At 40.0% G+C, this 21,903-nt stretch overlaps 1 protein-coding gene across 2 annotated transcripts in view; it reads right to left on the bottom strand.

The window, feature by feature from the left end:
- LOC136885478 (uncharacterized) overlaps nucleotides 1–21,903 on the bottom strand; it is a 574,475-nt gene that overhangs the window by 213,525 nt on the left and 339,047 nt on the right. For both annotated transcript variants that reach the window (XM_067158055.2, XM_067158056.2), the window contains exon 2: nucleotides 13,741–17,343. In XM_067158055.2, the coding sequence (XP_067014156.2) occupies nucleotides 13,741–16,359 (2,619 nt within the window). In that variant the 5' untranslated portion in view covers nucleotides 16,360–17,343. The remainder of the gene's footprint in view (nucleotides 1–13,740; nucleotides 17,344–21,903) is intronic.

Raw genomic sequence — 21,903 nt, forward strand, 5'->3', positions numbered from 1 at the left:
AGGAAGCGGCCGTGGCCTTCATTAAGGTACAGCCCCAGCATTTGCCTGGTGTGAAAATGGGAAACCACGGAAAACCATTTTCAGGGCTGCCAACAGTGGGGTTCGAACCTACTATCTCCCGAATACTGGATACTGGCCGCACTTAAGCGACTGCAGCTATCTAGTTCGGTATATTATTATTATTATTATTATTATTATTATTATTATTATTATTATTATTATTATTATTATTATTATTATTATTATTATTTTCACATCCTTATGCTCAACTGAGGAGCACGCTTGAACTTATTTAGCTGATGATTTTACTTTCTTCTCTTCCCAAAATATCTTCATCCTCTCATTGAAATTCTTCTTGCGTTCTTTTGTCCAGGTTTTATTAGTTCTAGCTTCTGGCTCCGCGAAACAATGATTAGTAATCAGTGTTCTGAGACCAGATCGGATCTCCACCGTTTCCTATTATGATTATTATTCACTTCCAGCTGTTGTCAGGAACTCCAAGTCTGCATGCACAGATTACTTGTTGAATACCGCTGATTGTTTCGTGTGATTAGTGACGTATGAGAGGTTGTGTGATTGTGGTAGTGCCATTTTACTGTGCAACTGAAGAACACTGTTGTTTCTTATAATTAATAATAGGTTAATATTATGTTTATTGCTATAGTTTAAATGTAAATAATATTTAGCTTTTAGTTCATGTACATAGCTCACTGTTTATTGCCATGTATTTTTATCCCTTTCATTTCTCACCCTGAAGGATGAGGCGGACCACCCAGAGGTCAACACCCTCTCACTGGCCAGGAGAGTAGATTATTGCCATACTTGTTTTTTCCGTTACTTATGGATTGTATTCTGTTTACGCACTGGCTTATACTTTTCAGTTCGTATGCTATTATTTCCATTATGATTTTTCTCTTTCTTCTTACTTTTACATTCCGGATTTCTTTTCTTTTATTTGTTGAACTTTGCTTTTTTTCTTGATTATATATTCTCCAGATCTGTTATTTAGCTTAGTTATCTTTGATTTTATAATAGAATAATACATTTTATTTATATGTATTTTCTTTTTGCAAGATGCTTTACAACGCACCGACACAGATAGGTCTTATGGCGACGATGTGGCAGGAAAGGGCTAGAAGTGGGAAGGGAGTGGCCGTGGCCTTATTTAAGGTACAGCCCCAGCATTTGCCTAGTGTGAAAGTGGGAAACCACGGAAAAATCTTCCAGGATGCCGACAGCGGGGCTCGAACCCACTATCTCCCGAATAATGGATACTGGCCGCACTTAACCGACTGCAGCTATCGAGCTCGGTATATACAGTGTGTTTTCCTGTAATGTACGTGGTTAAGTTGTAAGAGAGGGCCACGAACCCTAACATCGTCACTGCTAAAAACATAAATAAATAAATAAATAAATAAATAAATAAATAAATAAATAAATAAATAAATAAATAAATAAAAAAATAAATAAAGGAACAAGATCATCAGTCGGCCTATGAAGCATCGGCGAGATAATGTTTCACAGGATCGTAACAGGGCACTAGGTCTAATATGTGAATGAATTATTATGAATATCATGCTAGAAAAATTGAACAGATCTTGTGAAAACTTTGGTATCAAAATGAACAGAAAGAAGACTAAAGCAATGACCATGAGCAACAAGATGGATGTAACAGCAGAGATAGTTCTCTGAGGTGAAGAAATAGAACACGTGTCTGTATTCAGATATTTAAGAAACACAATCAGAAGTGATCTATATTGGCTGGATGAGATGGAGAGCAGGATCGTAATGGCCAAGGAAGTAATTTGTATGGAGCGTTGCTCTTTATGGGCCTGGGACTTGGACTTTGACAAGGGGGAAAAAAGAAGACTGAAATTTTGTGAAATGTGGGTATGGAGAAAAATGGACAAGATCAAATCGCAAGACAAATTTAGGAATGAAGTAGTACGGTATTGGAAAGTGTAGGTGAAGAAAGGACGACAATACTGGAAACCATTCAAAAGAGAAAGGAGAATTGGGTACGTCACTGTTTACGAAGGAAATGTTTATTAAGGCAGGAATTGGAAGGAAAAGTTGCAGGAACGTTGAGAGGAAGAAAGAGGTATCAGATGATGGACAGTGTGAAAATTAATGGAAGATATTGGACGACTAAAAGGATGGCTGAAGACAGATCGACTTGGAAAATGCAAGCGAAAGCCTGCTGAAAGGCAGAGAACCGATTATTATGATGAAGATGATGATGACTATTATTATTATTATTAGCATTACCATAGGTTTCTTTACTACTAGTTTAACCCTAGAACTCCTAAGCTATTTTATGAACGTTAACTCCCAAGAGGAGTCTCTCAGACTCGTATTGTTTTAAGATTGGTAAAATTCTGTTATAACTTACTGCTCATGCAATAGCATAACTAAGAGTTACTTCTACAAAACACAAAATTTATTCAAATTCAACCTATTTTAGCATTATCATTGTTGACGTACAGAACTAAATGAGAAAATCTCAGGTACAAAATATAATGTCACTAGATGCATTTGACAGGTTTTGTGGTGGACTTCGAATGTTTACCACGTACATTTCGTCCACATTTGGAACACACTGTGTTCTGCACTCTTCCTTTCTTGTGATCACAGAGGTAGCATCTTTGCGTCTGTTGACATCACGGAAACTTAACTTGGAGTGTAATTTGCAATACTTTAAATGCAATGAATTGTAGGTTTACGGAGTCCTAACTTCGGACGTCTCCTTCTATGGGGTTCCATCAAATTCTCCGCCAGCCCAGCAAGAAATACCTGATGCCTACATTTCTTTTAATATTCCAGGTGGGATTTTTCTTCAGGAGGAGTACATATGATGCAGTTCCACACATACAATACATTGCACGTGTATGTATGTGACATCTGATCAAGCGAATCCTCGCCACTCAATACAGTAAAAAAAAAAAAAAAAAAGGGGGCGAGTTGGCCGTGCGGTTAGAGGCGCGCGGCTGTGAGTTTGCATCCGGGAGGTATGGGTTGGAATCCCACTGTCGACAGCCCTGAAGATGGTTTACAGTGGTTTCCCATTTTCACACCAGGGCTGTACCTTAATTAAGGCCACGGCCGCTTCCTTTCAACTCCTAGGCCTTTCCTATCCCATCGTCGGCATAAGACTTATCTGTGTCGGTGCAACGTAAAACTATTAACATTATAGTAAAGAATCATGTCAGGCTTTTCATCCTCTTCAATAATGACATCTGCTGTGTGTTGTATTGTTGAAAGAAGTACAACACATTTCCCTTTCTTAGGTACATTATGATACCAAACAATGAGTATTAGTGAATCGAAACACGGAGCTGTTTTCCTCCCGGATCTTATTTGGCAAACATTCTTTAGGTATGAAGGTGCTGTTCTGCCTAACGGTACCCACGATTGTTAGACCATTGTGGAGTAAATTATCTGCCAAATACATTGATGTAAAAAGAGTTATCCATTTTACAATTCCTGTGACTTCCAAAAAAAAGTCTGAATTAAGGTGTGAGACAATATTGAAACCAACATTTGTACTTCTCTTGTCCCCTTCTTCTCCCAAGTTAGGAAATCCTCTCAATGGATAGAAACATGTTTAGTAAAAAATCCAAAAAAATTGATTCCGTATTTATCCGGCTTTGAGCTCATATATTGCCGAAATCCATAATGTCCTCTGAAAGGAACTAACTGTTCATCCACTGTAAGATTCTTGCCTGGAAGGTAATATTTCCAAAGACTGTGATTTACGCCTTCCCATTTGTCCCTAAAAGCAGCGAATTTGTCCTTCTTTCTTGAAGTATCAATAAGATCAGTATCAACAAATTCACTTCTTTCCTTTTTCTTTGCCACCGCCTTTTTCCCCACACCTGTGGAGTCGCGGGTGTGAACAGCGTCGCACATGTGGATTTGGCCCTGTTTTACGGCCGGATGCCCTTCCTGGCGCCAACCCTATATGGAGGAATGTAATCACTATTGCGTGTTGCTGTAGTGGTAGGTAGTGTGGTGTGTTGTCTGAATATGATGAGGCGAGTGTTAGGACAGACACATACACCCAGTCCCCGAGTCAGAAGAATTAATCAGACGCGATTAAAATCCCCGACCCGGCCGGGAAATCACTTTCTGGTAAACAGTCTGATTCATCTTCACTGAAAAACACCTTCACTCGAATCACCACTGATTTCAGATTCTGTCAGCTTCCTCTTACTCATTTTGAATGAACGGTTACTTTAAGAGACAGTTATTACTTGGTTTTTAAGAGACAGTTATTACTTGGGTACTGTTACAATAGAAACTAGCACATTTGTTGCAAGAGAACAGCCAACAGAATACTGCCAATATAATTCTGGATGGGCCAGCCAATACTTGCGAGTCCATTAGACTCAGACTAGGTGTCAGCGTAACAAAGTGAAAATAAAGCACATAATAATGGAGAATGACTAATAAAGTAATAAACGAAGACATGATATTATAAAAACATGGTATTTCATGAGCATAAATAAAAGAAGTCCCTGCAAAGAAAAGGAAAGAGTAAACAGTACAAAATATGACGAGGTGAGAGAGTTCTAGAGTCGCACTAACACGTCGAAGTTTTTTGGCAACGGAAGGATGGGAAAAAGGCTGGAATTGGGAAGATAGCGAGTGGCCATTAATTAAGGTGTGAACATGGGAAACCACAGAAAACCATCTTCACTGCTGCTGACGGTGGGTTTCGAACCCACCATCTCCCGAATACAAGGTCACAACTACGCGACCGAAACCGCACGGCCAACTCGCTCGGTCATAGCAATGTTTATGTATGTTCAGTCCTCAGCCCTAAGGCTGGTTGGATCTTCAACAGATCCGCCATCAGTTGTTACGGATGGCCTAGGCATCACTGAAGAGGCGTACTAGGGAAATGAGGAGTGAGGTAGTTTCCCGTTGCTTTCCTCACCGAGCCAGGCGTTGCGATTACATATCAGTCTGCCAAACCCACTGAAATGAATGCACCAATCGACCCTATGAGCAAGATTTTCACACCATTCATAGCAGGGACTGGCTGCATAAGGATTGGCATTACTAGCATCGATCATACCTCAGTCACTTTCATATTGTCAAAGCCAAGGATAAGACAGAGACAGATCAATGAAAGTAACAGAATCGCTCTAGCTCATACCAGAAGACATAGTGCACTGCAAACGCTAGGTCCTGCCAGCAAAGGCAATGTTTAGCATGCCTTTAATATACTGTACTTGTAATTTGTTTTAATATTCTTCCTGTGTAGAAGAAACTAAAATTAGATGGGAAAATAATATTTTATAACTTCGATTACATTTGTGAGCAATAAACGTATGGCGACTGAAAGTATTTAGAGTGGCTGCTGCCTTCTAACAGGCTCTGATTTACAGTAATGTACTATGGTCACCTCATTCTCATTGTTCGATTTAATTTAATTTAAATGTTTTCCAATGTATATGTTGCCATTGAGATAAAGCAAAAAATACAATAATATCTATAAAGTAGGCTACATGATTAAGATTACAGAGAAAATATTTTTAATGTGACCTACAACGTCCTAGTCTACTAATGTGAAGAGTACAAATGATTTCCCAGAATCAGAGACTCAGCGCTAATATACCTACATCCTAAACGACTTGTTTATTAACATCAAAGTGGTCATAAAAGTCCAAAAGAATTTGTTAGTTATTTCCTTACAGCCAGAGGTGCCAATCTCTGATGTGGGTTTTCAATAATCCCCTTCCCCCTCACAAAATTTTCTAGTCAAATCCAAAGTATCCTCCTACCTTTTCCATAATGACACCCCCTTCTCGACAGCAATCTTTTCTAGACAATACAATTTGCACATTACCACTTAATTATGTCGTAAAACATTCTTTCTAGCTTGTTTCGCACCCAGCAGCTGCTTTTCAGTGTGGGTTTTCTTGAAGCACCCTTCCTCCTGCGATGGTATTTTCGCCTTCTGAACTATAAGCGAATCCAGTAACGTAGCCCTGAATTATCTCTGATTTTTCTAACAACGCTGAAAACTCTTTTAATGGGAGAGCTTTTTTAAAAGTTGTTTTATGTCGCACCGACACAGATAGGTCTTGTGGCGTCGATGGGATAGAAAAGGGCTAGGAGTGGGAAGGAAGCGGCCGTGGACTTAATTAAGGTACAGCTCCAGAATTTGTCTGGTATGAAAATGGGAACCACGTAAAACCATCTTCAGGGCTGCCGACAGTGGGGTTCGAACCCACTATCTCCCGAATACTGGACACTGCAGCTATCGAGCTCGGTCTGTGGGAGAGTTAGTGTCAGGTACACTTAATACCACGAATACAACATAACTTAATGTTCTATAGTGGAGAATAGCAGAGTAGAGCTCCTTCAATCACAATAAATTTCACAACGCTCACGGGTAGCAAAAGGAAGTGGCGATCGTTGCCAACTCACAAGCGTTTAAACTAAAAGAGTCGAACAGCAATGTTCGAAAGGATTATTTTTTCTTTCCTTTTTTTCCCCTGTAGAAAAGTATATTTTGTGATATTGTCGCTTTTTCATAATAATTTCCCCTTTCACCTTAATGCCGTAATGGTGAGGTGAAATCCGCAATAGTTGGCACTTCTTCCTACAGCTCACCAGAAACCCTATGATGGTAACTTCGAGGTTGTACAAGTTTTTGAAATAATGCACTGTGTGCTTTTCTTTTTCAACTAGCAAATGCCTGATCTTTATCAGTTTGGAATCTAACTCTACGTAAATTTTGACCTCGTCCTTTTTCCTATTCACCATCCACAGTTAGGAAGTGAGTAAAAGTAATCTACATTTTACAAAACAAAATTTTTAGGTACTTGTGTTTTACTGATTGAAAGAAAACTGTAATCGTGCAAGCCGTTAGGACCATAAATCATCTGGAAGCTCACTTGACATTTTTCATCACCCTTCCACTGCAATACGGAAAGCCCTTCTCAGGGGTGAAACGAGGTCATTTTAAAAATTATGTGTGAATTTATCTGTGAATAGTCTGTAGTATCTATCATATGTGTAGAAAATCTGTGAAGATGCATATTTGTACGCACATGTAAATCTGTATTTATCTGTGAATAGTCTGTAGTATGTATCATATGTGTAGAAAATCTGTGAAGATTCATATTTGTACGCACATGTAAATCTGTATTTATCTGTGAATAGTCTGTAGTATGTATCATATGTGTAGAAAATCTGTGAGGATTCATATTTGTACGCACATGTAAATCTGTATTTATCTATACATTTTCTCTTACCGCAGTTATTGAATTTTCTATTGCACCATCTGATATTGTGTTATCTTGTGGATGATAAATAAATATCTTCTATTCTATAGCTAAATTCTAGTCATTGATGTATATCGCACGGAAGCAGAAACGGGAAAAAAATGAAGGTAACTTTTTTCAATTCTATTACAGCAAAAAACATCACCAGTTCTGGATGAGGTACATTTTTTTACTTCTCCAGTGCTTTCAAAGACATCATATTTATACCAAAGATGTTCTTAAAATTCAACACTGGTATTCGTTCAAGTGGCCCGGTAGGGCGTCTTTTCAGTAAATGCAAAGATGTCGAGGCTTATCGATCAGAATATTAGTAACCAATTAATTAATTAATTTGCAAAGTAAATTATTTGACACGCTAAAAGTCATTAACTAAAACAAAGTAATGAGAAAAAACATATTTCCAAAATTCCAAGGTATCACCTAGTGATGACAGTCACTTAAAGCCTCTATGCTAAAAAAATCAAAAAGGAAATGAATTGGCAGGTTTATGAAGGAGTTCACTGTGTTTTTTCTACGGGGTTGAATAGAAGAGCCGACATCTTTGCCGTTTATCCAAAAAAGAAAAGCACACTGCTTTAGTGTTGGGTCCCGCTATTCCTTTTGAAAGAAAGAGACATTGAGTAGGCGATTGAGGTTGACACAGAATTTAAAAAAAAAAAAACATCTATGAACCATGACTCCCATATTTAAGCGAATATTACAACATCCCGACTTGAGCATTGGTCAGTTAAACGGTTGCTTTTTGGTAGCAGCGAAGTAACTACAAAACATACTTGGAAAATCTTGAAATGGTTAGGTATCCCTAGAAATATACTCAACAGTATCATAACAGCATCATCAAAGAGTCCTTAAGCATTCTGTACCATCACCTTTATATTTCATAACTGTTAATCTGGGCCACTTGGTGTGATACTGCCCAATGAATGTGTTGCATTCCGTAAAGTCCAAACAGTTTTTTTTAATTTATGAATACGAATATTTTTTTCAAGTTGTAACATTACGTCCACTAGCGGGTTTTTTGGTCAAATTCAGGATCCCTGTGGTCACACACAATACGTGTGCTGATGTTCTTGTGAAAATATATATTCCTTGTAAACTTTGTATTATTCTAGCCCCATGCGAAAAAGTCCACAGTTCTAGCCATTGAGGCAAGCAACTCAGTGTTCAAAACATCCTAGGAATATGCGCTACGAATTTTAGATAAATTAAATATAATGAAGTATGAGGATATATTCTTTATTCATTCATAACAATTACAATCTTTTCTTAATAATCGTTATTCGCTCGATTAGATTAGCAGTTTGCCTTTTTCTAACATTACGAGCGCTAATGTGAGTCAATGCAGAGTTTCACTTAAGCCCTTATAACTACATTCGGTGTGGATATTTTCAAAAATCGAAAAAACGTGAGGGTATTGAACCAAGGAACACATTACAGGAAGAATTATGTAAATAAGTTAATTTGGCTAGGATTTGAATCAAAAAGAAAACAGTGAAGAAACAAGCAAATTTAATGTGTTTTCCGGAACTGCATTTAGGCCGGAAATGATTTTCGAAATTTGTTTTCTTGGTTTTTATTTGGTAGAGCTATGCAAGACTCAAAATTTTAAAAATTTCCGGGCCCTTTAACCCTACAACTATCGGGACAATTGAGGAAATTGCTTAATTTTACGTTTTTCGTAATATGGAGAAAAACCCTACTTTGTCTACTAAGAAGTATTTTCAACATTTGAAACGTCAGTGATTTCTACAAGACTAGTATTTTGTAAAGTAATTAATTGTAATTTTATTAATTACTTGTTGAAAAAGTAATTTGTAATTGAGTAAAATATATCTCAGGTAACGGTAATTCATCCCAATTACATGTTTCTTGTAATCTTCCCATCACCTCTAAATGTTCAAGCAATGTAGAAGCAAATACATGCATATTACGTAATCATCAGCTGTTCACATTGTAATGATACAACGGTGTTATACTAACTGTAGTAAAATCGTGAACACAAATGAAAGTTTAATGAGTATAATAAGAAGTAATTTACCTTATCTGGTTTCATCCGAGAGAGCACTACACAGCAGAACAGTATTTTCCACTCTACAGACCAGGTAATAGCTTACACAACAATTTCAGTCATTAGCATATGACATGCGAGCATCACGTCATACTTCCTCCACACATGCACTACTTTAAAAACAACATATGAAGCGTAGTGATAGGACAAACAAACACAAGGGCAGCTTATCACATATATAATCTCGATGTCACGATAAAGAACAGCAATAATGCGCGCTTCAACCTTTAGATATTCTAGGGTCATTAAGAGGGCTAGGATTTTGATGACCTAAAAATGTTTAAAAAACGATCTGTAAAATGACGAATAAAATCCAGTAAACTGATCTGAAAACTGTAAAAAAAAAAAGAAGACACAAATTTTAAATGAAATTTTACAATCAATTTGCTAACCGAGTTGGTACATTTTATGTTATAGATGCCATACGAGGGCTGGTCAACAAAGACTGAGACTGATTTTTGTTTGTTCCTGTAGCTTCCGTGATAGTTTCCTGACTGTAACATAAATATTTGAAAAGAGCGGGTTTTAATGCATAATGTCCGTAGGCGGCAGGATTCTCGTATCGGTAGGTTGGTAGGAATGTTCTATTTTGTAGACGCTACGTGCATTTTGCATACCATACAATGGAGGTGACACAAGAGGAGCAGTACAGCGCAATCAAATTATGTTTTCCTTTAAACCATACAGCCACTGATACTTACGAAAAGCTGAAGCATCATTATGATCCTGAAGGAAAACAAGCTAGCACAGTGTGGAAATCGTCAAAAAAAAAAAAAAAAAAAAAACTGATCGTGATCACATTTTTTTACTGTAATGGAATGATTTACCAGCATGCAGTTTCCCCTCACATTACTGTTACTACACGTCAGTATTAGCTACATTGAGGAAGCACATTGCAAAGAAACGACCAGAGATTTCTCGGACTGGGTGGCGACTGCATCATGACGATGACAACGCACGAGTTTCTAGCTCGATTCAACATTACCTGTGTACCGCATCCACCTTATATCTCTGATCTTGCACCCGGTGATGTTTTTTATTCCCATCACTAAAGGCAAAGCTTAGGGGCATTCGATTTGAGAACTCTGAAGCAGTACTCAAGAAAAGTGAGGCGATTCTCCAGGACCTGACAAACAATGGTCTACAGCATGTGTTCAAGGACTGGCAGAGACGCACTGAAGTAGGAGGGGACTAATTTGAAAAATATAATGTAAACATTGAAATTGAGTGATAAACATCTGTGAAAAAAAAAATCAGTCTCCCTCTTTGTTGATCAGCCTTCGTAGTAAGCTTATGCAGATTTTCATGCTAATTAGAAAATATATGAAAACCGTTTTGCACTAAAACGTCAGGTTTTTTAATTTTTTGACTAAGTTTTATTTTTTATGGAACAGCGTTCGTCAAGAATTGTTTTCATTATTTTTCATATAAAGCCGAACATTCTCTTCTTTTTTATTGCCAGTGACAGTGGCCATTGTTGTATCCAAACAGGGTGCGAAATTAGAAAGAAATGGTGGAGGTGGGGGGAGAAGGAACATAGGGCTTAAATACTAGTGTTTATTTCAGACAACATCCGGCGGGAGAAGCGTTTTAAAATTTCCCTGTAAGTAATTTACCCCCTCCCCGAGAAAATACTTAAATTTTAGATTTTTTGTTTGACTTGTGTTGTTATAACAAGAATGATAAACATTAGGAGGTTATTCCAATCGGCTGAGAACTTTATAATAGATTGTCCCTTTCTTAAGAAAGGCCAGTCGAGGCGCGATTTATTGCTTTATTAGTGGGACATTCCTCCACCAGGGCTATGTGCTGACTAAACGAATTTGTCAGTTTGTACACTCCTTAAGTGAATAGTGTCGTATTGGCTACCTATCGGAAACACACCCTCCCCGAGAAGTACAGGAGCGGGGTAAGCTCGAGCTACTTACAGCTATGACAAGGGAGGAGAGCTTCAAGTAATTTACATTTTTGCCGGGTTTCAGATGGACCTACCAGAGTGAAACATGAACAACAGGCTGCAGGTGCGGAGTTGCCACTGCTACGTTGTTTTATTGCTCAAGGTTTGCTGATGCTTTTATGAAAATATGCACAGTAAACATTTTTATTAATTTCAGTAATTAATGTGTTCTACATTCAACTCATTATTTTATAATGAAATAATCTCCCCCGGGCAATTTTTGTGGGGGGGGGGGGAACCTTTGATAAAATCGTCGATGGGGGAGAATCCCCCCTCCCCTCCCCCCCGCCCCGCGATTTCGTACCATGCATCAAGAGGTTGCATAAATTCACCAGATATGTTTTACTACGTGTGCAGCTATGGAACAGTCACACCCAATATGCACTCACATTATAATCCTAGCTAAAGCCATGTTCATTAGTACTCCACACCATTTGGAAGGGGGCCTAACTACACAGTTGCCATCTTGAGCCCAGTTGTACGGCTAGATGCCCTTCCCGACGCCATCTTGCCAGATACCCTAATGCTATAGTAAAACTTCGGTCTATGAGTTGTTTTCCTTGATACAATGTTAAACATACTGTATGTAAAGGGTTGATGTATATCTCAAGAACGGTGAGTGATACAGGCAAATAGTTTGCAAATTTTGAATCAACATATTCCAGTTGTCTTAGAACGCATGTTGGATACCAAGATATCCTCCGAAAGTTATATTTTGTTTCTTTATGTCATCCCAACACAGAGAGGTCTTACGGCGACAATGGGACAGGACAGAGCTAGGAGTGGTGTGGTGTGAAAATTGTAAACCACGGAAACCTATCTTCAGGACTGCCGACAGTGGGGTTCGAACCCACTATCTCCCGAATACTGGATACTGACACCTCATATGATAAGATTGGCTGGTTTAAAATACTATAATTTTTTGCATGAATAGTTAAGAAGTTATGGTAGTAATAATAATAATAATAATAATAATGGCATGGCCTTAGCTACCGTGTGCAGACATTTGAATTTGACGTCATCAGGCAGTCTGCTCGTCAATTTCAACGTTTCGTTTTACTCTAGGCCCACTAGATGGCAGTCAGAGTAAACTGAATCTTTCTGTGGCTGAGATTTAATTAATTTTGTTGGGTAAACACCAAATGTGTTAATACCAGAGATCTTTTACATGCCGACATCGTACGACATGGAGTGGCGAATGGACATTTTACCGCCCCTCAAAAATCCGACTACCTCTGCCAGGTTTGAACCCGCTATCTTGGGATCAGCAGGCCGACACTCTACCACTGATTCACAGAGGTAGCCGTTTTTAATGAAAGCGCAGGAATAATTTAAATATTACATAAGGCGAAAGGAGTGAGCTAACAGGTAGGCACCTGGAAGGGTCTTGGAAAAAGGTCGCAACGAGTATACATATACTAGATGACAAAACATGACGGCCTCAGTTGCTGGAAGCGAGCTGGAAGCCACTTGTCAATCACATCCAGCACCCAGCTGAGTTAACGAGTTCTAAGTGACCTTTGTTTGGAGTAGAGAGGTTGCCAAATCAATTTCTTTCTCACTCTCTTCGTAACGAGTGCAGTGATCCTTTTAGCATTAATAGAAATATAATAATACCGTACTAATAAATACATAAATAAACCGGGCGAGTTGGCCGTGCGGTTAGGGGCGCGCAGCTGTGAGCTTGCATCCGGGAGATAGTGGGTTCGAATTCCACTGTTGACAGCACTGAAGATGGTTGTCCATGGTTTCCCATTTTCACACCAAGCAAATGCTGGGGCTGTGCCTTAAGTAAGGCCACAGCCGCATCCTTCAACTCCTATAGTCCTTCCCTATCCCATCGCATCGTCGCCATAAGAGCCATCTCTGTCGGTGCGACGTAAAGCCACTAGAAAGAAAAAAACTCTCACTTTACATCGAAATGACAAATAGTGAAGTCCATAAAGATGTTTTGTTTTTGCTTGGGATTTTTTGGTGCTAATGAGGTAAATGATTTGGCAATTCTAGCTGCAGGAGACTTAGTAAATCCTATAAGCCGCTAATAAACACCGGACTGCCGCTGGAGAGTAGTGATGTGAGGCGAGGTCGTCATTTATCCCCAAGTACGCCTATACATACATAGGGTGGAAAACAACTAATGTCGTCAAGTAGAAAATCGTGTAAGACCTATCATCATTCATTCAAAATTCCTCCAGTGCAAAGCCGGGACAGTGCGTTAGTTGAGGATAAGTTAAAAAAATAGAATGAACACTAAAATCATCGACATGACACATATAAGACTTCTAAACTAACTTGACCTTAAATAAAAGTATAACTTATTTCTGCTTGCAAAGTTCGTGTCATGCAATCAAGTTTAAGTCTAAACATGCAATAAGTTAAGATGAAAATCATGCATTGCGAGGGAGAAGAGCACAGACCTGAGCTTTGGCGTGTACGTCGTGACCAGTCCTCCAGGTGGTGATGGCGGGACTAGATCTTCCAGGTCGCTTATCCAGCATCAGCTCCGTGGGACACTTCTCGAAGATGAGTACTCTCTCGGCGACGGAACCACGCGTTAGGAACGGTCTTACCGGATTATTGCCGCTACTGCCACCGGCGGGCAAGTTAGCGGCCGCGGCAGCCGCTGCCGCACGGATATGTTGCCGCTGCTGCGTCGTCAGTTCGGGATGCGGCACTGCCTCCAATCTCCCGCGCGCGCTAGTGGAAGCGGTGGACGCGATCCCTCCGAACCTTTTATTACTACCACCACCACCCTCATCACTACTACTACCGCTACCACTCTGGTCACTATACCTCCAACCTGCACCTGTGCTGTTGTTGGTAACATTGTTCCTTGGACTCAATTGGAAACGGTTCTTCGCCACTGAAACCACCTCCTGCTGCCCATGCTTTTCTGCTTGATGAACTCCTCCGCTGGACACCTTTAGCTGTTTCACGTCGTCCAGTCGCTGTTGTGTCAACGGATGCTGCTGGGCATTGCGGTACCTCACTTTGGCGTAGTCGACCAGTGATAAATTAGAGAGAGATGACTTGTCCAGATCTTGCTGCTGTTCTTTGTGAACTTCTACCACAGCGGTAGTCTTCACTGGAGACGAAGCAGCATTTCCTACGGTTGGTGAAACCACTGGAGCGACAGAATTCATGATGACGTTTGATTGTTGTTGTTGTTGTTGTTGTGTCGTCAGAGAAGTTTTCGGAGTCACCGCAGAGGAAGTTTTTGGAGAGACAGAATTGCCGTTCCCAGTAGGAGAGACCACAACATCGCCTTGTTGTTGGGGAGGGGACTGCACTGTCTTTTTCTCTTTCTTAGCCGAACTAGAATTTGCTTTATCCTTATTTGTCTTCTTGGTCACAATGGTACTCTTTTTCTCTACGGGACTGATGCCAGATGTTTTAGTACTGGATGGTTCTTCAGCTATGATGATACCAGTCTTCAGAGCATTGATAAGTCTTTCTTCTTCCCTCGCCACTTCCTCCAGGTAGGCAGAATTTTTGTTATTGTTAACGTTTATGTTAGTCTTGTTATTGGAAGGCATAGTAGCAAATTTTCCGGAAGAATCTTCTGCTTTACGTTCTGTAGTTATAGCAGTAGGATTATCACCCGGTTTGGCAGCTCTTCTATCAGTGACGTTACCTCCAGATATTGTTTTATTCTTTAAAGGCCATGTTGTTAGTCCAGATGTAGCATTATTTTCAGTATTCTCTATCACTTTCTTTGGCTGTTGTTTGCTCACGTTCAAGTCAGCAGGAAAAATTGTTTCTATAGTATCAGAAGTAAACGGTATTGTAGTAGTAGTTGTAGTTTTAAGTATCGGCGATGCGCTAGTCGACGACGGAATGGATGGAGTTCTGGAGTGATGAGGTGACTGAGAAAACTGTCCACTTTTAACGCTAGACGGGGATGCTGGGGTTTTAGATGGTGATGCTTGAGTTTTGATGGGTGATTCTGAGGGAGTGATAACAGGAGACTGTTTATTGTAGCTGATATTGCTAGGAGAGTTCTTGACATTAGGAGTCTGCTTCTCGAACTTTTGAAGGGCGAACTGTATAGATGAAGGAAGAATTTTTGATTGCTGCTGTTGTTGCTGCTGTTGATGTTGCTGCTGGGACTTCTGTCTAGCTGCTGCAATTCTAGCTTTGTCTTCGGATACAAAATTATTAACCAATTGTTCAAGATTATTCGTATCTAAGTTCGGTGTAAGAAGATCTACAACTGGGGTTGGAGATTTCTTGCTTTGTTGTTGCCTCTGCTGCTTCATTGGTGACGACGAAGCCGATGATGAAGTTCCTGTTGTTGTTGGTGTCTGTTGCTGCTGTTGTGGAGTCAAAGCCGAACCAAACTTATCAGCAGCTGTGGCGTTGCTGTGACATGTTAATATTTCTGTAGGAGCTAGCCCCCTTGATTTCCAAGTCTGATAAATAGCTTCCGCATGATCTGAAATTTGCTTGGCAATAGCAGCTATATCTTCCTCTGGTTCCGAAGAGAATTTGTTCCCTCTTCCTCTAAGAGTTTCGTGTTTAGCCGTTGCTGCCATGTTAGTATCGTCTTCGTTGCTGACAATTGTCACAGTACCACCGTTTATTGAGTGTTGGATATTTTCAGATCTCAACTGAGGATGATGTCTGAGAAGGTAGGACACTGCTTCAGGTGTAAGATCTGGTGTGGGATCAAGAACAAGTTCGGCTAGATCAGGTTGTTCAGGTAGTGGTACCACTGTGACAGGGATGGCATATCCAAAATGGACGGCCTGACAATCAACAGCTTCGGGTCGTCCCTCGTTGACAAGACAAGCGTTGAGGTCTGGACAATGGACAGCACGTCCCGGTCGAGGGTCCACAGTACAAGATTGATACCTCGTCACAGTGCGGCCAACTTGTAGGCGGTACGGACAAGGAGGAGATGACAGAAGAACGTCTGCTTCACCTTGTTCCACGTTCCCGTAAGATGGCACAAGCGGCGGCTGCGGCGGCGACGCGTGCTGCTGCTGCTGCGACGCAATCTGGCGTACGTGCTGATGTAGAGGCGATGAGTTCATTTCACGTTCCTTACTCTGGCGGAGTCCATGTTGTTGTCACACGGAGCTCCAGACATATAAACGAAAAAATAATAAAAGTAACTAATCTTCCAAAAAGTTAAATTCATCACCGTTAACACCGGAGGGAGTTACGTTTTTTATCACGTTCCTGTACTAATTTATTTTACACGCAGAATGAAACACACTATTATCATCTGTTTACTGTTAAAAATATTCGACACTTTTAATAATTCCTCTTAATAATTGATTAATAATGCTGAAAAATCAAACTGTTGCGTAGAATGGCACAAAATTCCTTTCAAATATGAAATAACTAACAAAAAACAACACAACACACGGATTAATTGAAATCCAATAAATACTTTATCACTCAAAAGAAAACACAAAACCACTCGAAACTTTGAAGAAAAAATGTTAGACGTGCACTACTTTATATTGGAAGACGTAGAGAGAAATCTAGCTATGGCGACTCCAGGAATGTTTCACAACGCTATATTGCACTAGTTTAAAAATGATGATGATAATACTGTTAATTCGATAAAAAATACGTAATAAATGTAGTTAATTACGTAATACTATTAGGTTTCTTTCCTATTTTGAAAAAGATGTACGACTTGTTCAGAATGAGACAACACTACAGAGGTAACTTCATAAAATTTCTATCTTTAAGTTGGTGAAGTACTACAAGAAATGCAAACAGTTCCAAGAACCCGCAAGTAAAATTTCACTTCCTTAACTAATAAAACGCAAGTATATTAATAACAACTTCCAAAATAGCAGGAACCGCTACTATTTATGCACCATCACTGGCTTTACACACTGCACCTGTCTTGAAGAGTATCCAGTTTCGCTGAGGAATGGAGCCGAGGAAGTGGCGTGTCCCTCAGCTCGACGAGCACTGAAGAGCCAGTCGGCTGTGGAGCGGCCGCCGAAGACGCAGTAGACGACGTCCTGTGACGTCCCATGACGACGTCGTAATAAGGCCTGCAGTGTGAGTGAGATGGAGAAAGAAAGACAAGGACAGCGGGAACGGTGGGAGAGCGAGAGAAGGAGTGTGGAAGAGAGAGAACAGAAATAAAAACCATTTTAGAAACCACAGAACAAACAAACACAAACACATACGTATATGAGAGAAGAGAGAGAGAGAGCGGAAGGAGAAAAAAGAAAGAGACAGTAACATTTCTGGCACATAGACATAGATTCTCTCTCCTTCTCTTTGACATTCTTCCAAACAAATTAACAAGAACATAAAAAGGAATACAGTGCACTAGAAATACCTAACGTCTGTCGGAAGAGGCTGCGGACACAGGAAGGGATTTAAGGTAGAAGATTTACTAAATCCACTGGCACAATCATTTTTATAAACAAATACACAAACAAAAGTACACTCCTTTATAACTAGGACAACGACACTTAAGTTCGTATTCACGAACGCGAGTAAAATCTCGTATCTTGGTTTAAAACTTAAAAAAAAAAAAAAAAAAAAAAAACGAGATTACAGTTAAATTTCTATTCACCAACAACATTATCTCGGATAATGGGTATTATCTTCTTTCTAATCTGCTTACCCTCCAGGGTTGGTTTTTCTCTCGGACTCAGCGAGGGATCCCACCTCTACCGCCTCAAGGGCAGTGTTCTGGAGCTTCAGACTCTGGGTCGGGGGATACAACTGGGGAGGATGACCAGTACCTCGCCCAGGCGACCTCACCTGCTATGCTGAACAGGGGCTTTGTGGTGGGATGGGAAGATTGGAAGGGATAGACAAGGAAGAGGGAAGGAAGCGGCCGTGGCCGTAAGTTTGGTACCATCCCGGCATTTGCCTGGAGGAGAAGTGGGGAAATGGCGGAAAAACACTTCCAGGATGGCTGAGGTAGGAATCGAACCCACCTCTACTCATTTGAGCTCCCGAGGCTGAGTGGACCCCGTTCCAGCCCACGTACCACTTTTCAAATTTCGTGGCAGAGCCGGGAATCGAACCCGGGCCTCCGGGGGTGGCAGCTAACCACACTAAATGGGTATTATCTCGGTTTAAAATTTTATCGGAGGAAGGTTGGCCGGTAAAACAAGCCTTTCAAGATGGCAGCTCGTAGACGGCTGGAGTATTTAACTGAGAGAGAAAATCAGAGCTACGAGGAGTAATGACCAAGATTGTACAATAAAACGTCCTAGATGGATAAAACGAACGCACTACAAAGTTTGAGGACTATGAAACTAATTTTGAAGCTCATTTTAGATTATCTAAAGCTTCGACATTGTCAGTGTTGTCCATGAGCGAACATAACCTGGAATTCCCAACACGTAGGTAGGCCTAAGAAGAATTCTTGACCGGGCGAGTTGGCCGTGCGGTTAGGGGCGCGCAGCTGTGAGTTCGCATCCGGGAGATAGTGGATTCGAACCCAACTGTCGGCAGCACTGAATATGGTTTTCCGTGATGTCCCATTTTCACACCAGGCAAATGCTGGGGCTGTACCTTAATTAAGGCCACAGCCGCTTCCTTCCTATTCCTTTCCTGTCCCATCGTTGCCATAAGACCTATCTGTGTCGGTGCGACGTAAAAATAACACGTAAAGGAACTCCCGCGGGACTAAATTCCGGCACCTCGGCGCCTCCGAAAACCGTAAAAGTAGTGAGTGGGACGTAAAAACAATTATTATTATTATTATTATTATTATTATTATTATTCTTCCTTCTTCCTTCGTTATGCCCATTCATAGAGCGCGTTTGAACTTGTTAGTTGGTTTGATGGTTTGTGCCTTCTTATCCTCCCAAAATCTCTTCATGAATGCACTGTGTTGCATCTTGCGTTCTGTCGACCACTTCATACCAGTTGTCTTTTTTGGTTTCTCCCTAAATTTATGATTAGCTACTTTGGTTCTAAAAGCTCCACGATTTTCCATGATGTCGTCTGTAATATTTATTTCTTGGAGGTCCGCCTTAGTTTCTTCTAGCCATTTTATTTTGACCTTCTTTGAGTTGATTATTATTATTATTATTATTATTATTATTATTTGCTTTACGTCGGACCGACACAGAGAGGTCTCACATCAATGAGGAGATAGGAAACGCTACGAGTGGTAAACTGTAGTGGCTTCGAAAATATTTTATAAAATTGGTAAATCTATATAAATAAAATTGTTTCTGTTTGTCTGTTCCACCATCACGTCGAAACGGCTGGATAGATCTCAACCAAACTTCATATTTAGAGTATACTGACCCCGGGGAAGGTTTCGATATGCATATCATTTTAAAATCTTTGAAAAGACGGGGGTTTTATAGGAAAAACGGTTTTCCTCCATTTTCTCTTATACTATTATAGGCAAAATATCGAATTTGTCGTATAAGGACGAGACAAAGCTCAATTTAATCCTCTTGACGCAAAGAACAAAACTCGGTAAGCCCTACGGGCCCGAAAACCATGTTTTAAGGCCCTAAAACCAACCGTTACGGAGATATTGGCACCACACTACCCCTGCTCTAGGAATCGGATCAAGAAATGAACTGCCGTAACCATGGCAACGTCAGCTCCAGGATTCTAGAGCAGTGAGATTATGCATGTACGTTTGGGCATAGCTGTCAACCAAAATAGGTACAAATAAGACTTAATATCTGGGAAAAAAATATACTGTTGTGTAAGGGACTCATAGGACTCCTTTGGGCGGGGATGGAAAGGGGGTGAAGAACGAGTGTAAAAATCTATATAAATAAAATTGTTTCTGTTTGTCTGTCTGTTTGTCTGTTCCACCATCACGTCGAAACGGCTGGATAGATCTCAACCAAACTTCATATTTAGGGTATACTCATCCCGGAGAAGGTTTTGATATGCATATCATTTTAAAATCCTTGAATGGACAGGGGGTTTATAGGAAAACCAGAATGGTTTTTCCACCATCACGTCGAAACGGCTGGATAGATCTCAACCAAACTTCATATTTAGAGGATACTCATCGCGGGGAAGTTTTCCATATGCATATCATTTTAAAATATTTGAATATATGGGGGGTTTATAGGAAAATCAGAATGGTTTTTCCACCATCACGTCGAAACGGCTGGATGGATCTCAACCAAACATTGTATTTAGAGTATACTAATCCCGGGGAAGGTTTAGATATGCATATCATTTTAAAATCCTTGAATAGACGGGGGGTTTATAGGAAAACCAGAGTGGTTTTCCCACCATCACGTCGAAACGGCTGGATAGATCTCAGCCAAACTTCATATTTAGAGTATACTCATCCCAGGAAAGGTTCCGATATGCATATAATTTTAAAATCTTTGAATAGACGGGGTGTTTATAGGAAAACCACAGTGGTTTTCCTCTATTTTCTCTTATACTATTGATTTTCTGTAAACTTCGTTTACCGTACGTGAAACGTCTCTTCATTATAAACAACTTTCGTTATGTTCATAATTTACCTTACTCTTCACATGACGGAGAAATTTACAATTTTCTGCTGGTATCATGCTCTGCATTTAGTGACCGACAGACCGACAACGAACCTACAGGTTACCATGGCAACGTCTCTGACTGCATGCCAGTAGGGAAGTAACGTATTGCCATTTTCCTCATCATGCTTTTAAATTCGTGGTTGTTCCTTGGGTAGATGGCAAGAGAGGCATCAATCGGCTCATCTGCGGGATATTGGCGGAATATCGTTGGAGGTTATAACCGCCCTCGAATAGATTAAGTAATAACACCATTAGTCATCTTCATATTTGTTTACCTAAGAATCACTGAACCTAAATTTCTCCTCTGTTAGCGCTTTATTATATCCATAACTCACGGCATTTATTTATTTGTCGTTATCCGGCTGTCCTCAGTTATAATCCATTTTCTATTAGTTTCAACATTCTTAACTGTATTATTTTCTTCCTTAATTACGCCGTATGTACGTGAATGCTAGAAACTACTGGATGCATTTCCACCAAGATTCGTATTTAGAATACACCTGTCCTTGATAGGTTTCAGGGCAAATATTGTTTCTAAATCCCTGAACTAACTGGGGGTTTATACGAAACCGAAACAGTGATTTTGCACTTCCAAAAAATATACACAACAAAAGTTTATGGAAGTCTACCTACCTTGGTAGAAATTAATGTCTAAACCTTTTTTTCTCATGTGCATCATTTCGATACGAGGATCAATAAGGGAGATATCATTAAAGGACCGTTTTTCTGTACAAGTCCCATCGGACTTAACTCACGAGCGGGTGCGTGTAAAGCGTATTCCTTACAACTTGAAAACTACTGAAGACATTCGAAACAAAATTTATATTTAGCATCCACCTGTCCAAAGGTAGGTTTTAAACGTAAATAACATTTCATGTTCCGGAATGGACTGGCGGTTTATAAGGAACCGAAATGGTGATTTTACTCTTCCACAATATATACAGAACAAGACCAACCTGACTGGAAATCGACCAAACCTGATGGAATTCCACCTCTAAACCTTTTTTTTCATGTGCATTTTTTCGTCAGGAGGATTAATAAGGGAGATATCATGAATGGTCACTTTTGCAGGTTAAGTCCAGCGGACATAGCCCAAAA

This window comes from Anabrus simplex, chromosome 14 (genome assembly GCF_040414725.1).
Source record: "Anabrus simplex isolate iqAnaSimp1 chromosome 14, ASM4041472v1, whole genome shotgun sequence".
Taxonomy (NCBI): Eukaryota; Metazoa; Arthropoda; class Insecta; order Orthoptera; family Tettigoniidae; genus Anabrus; species Anabrus simplex.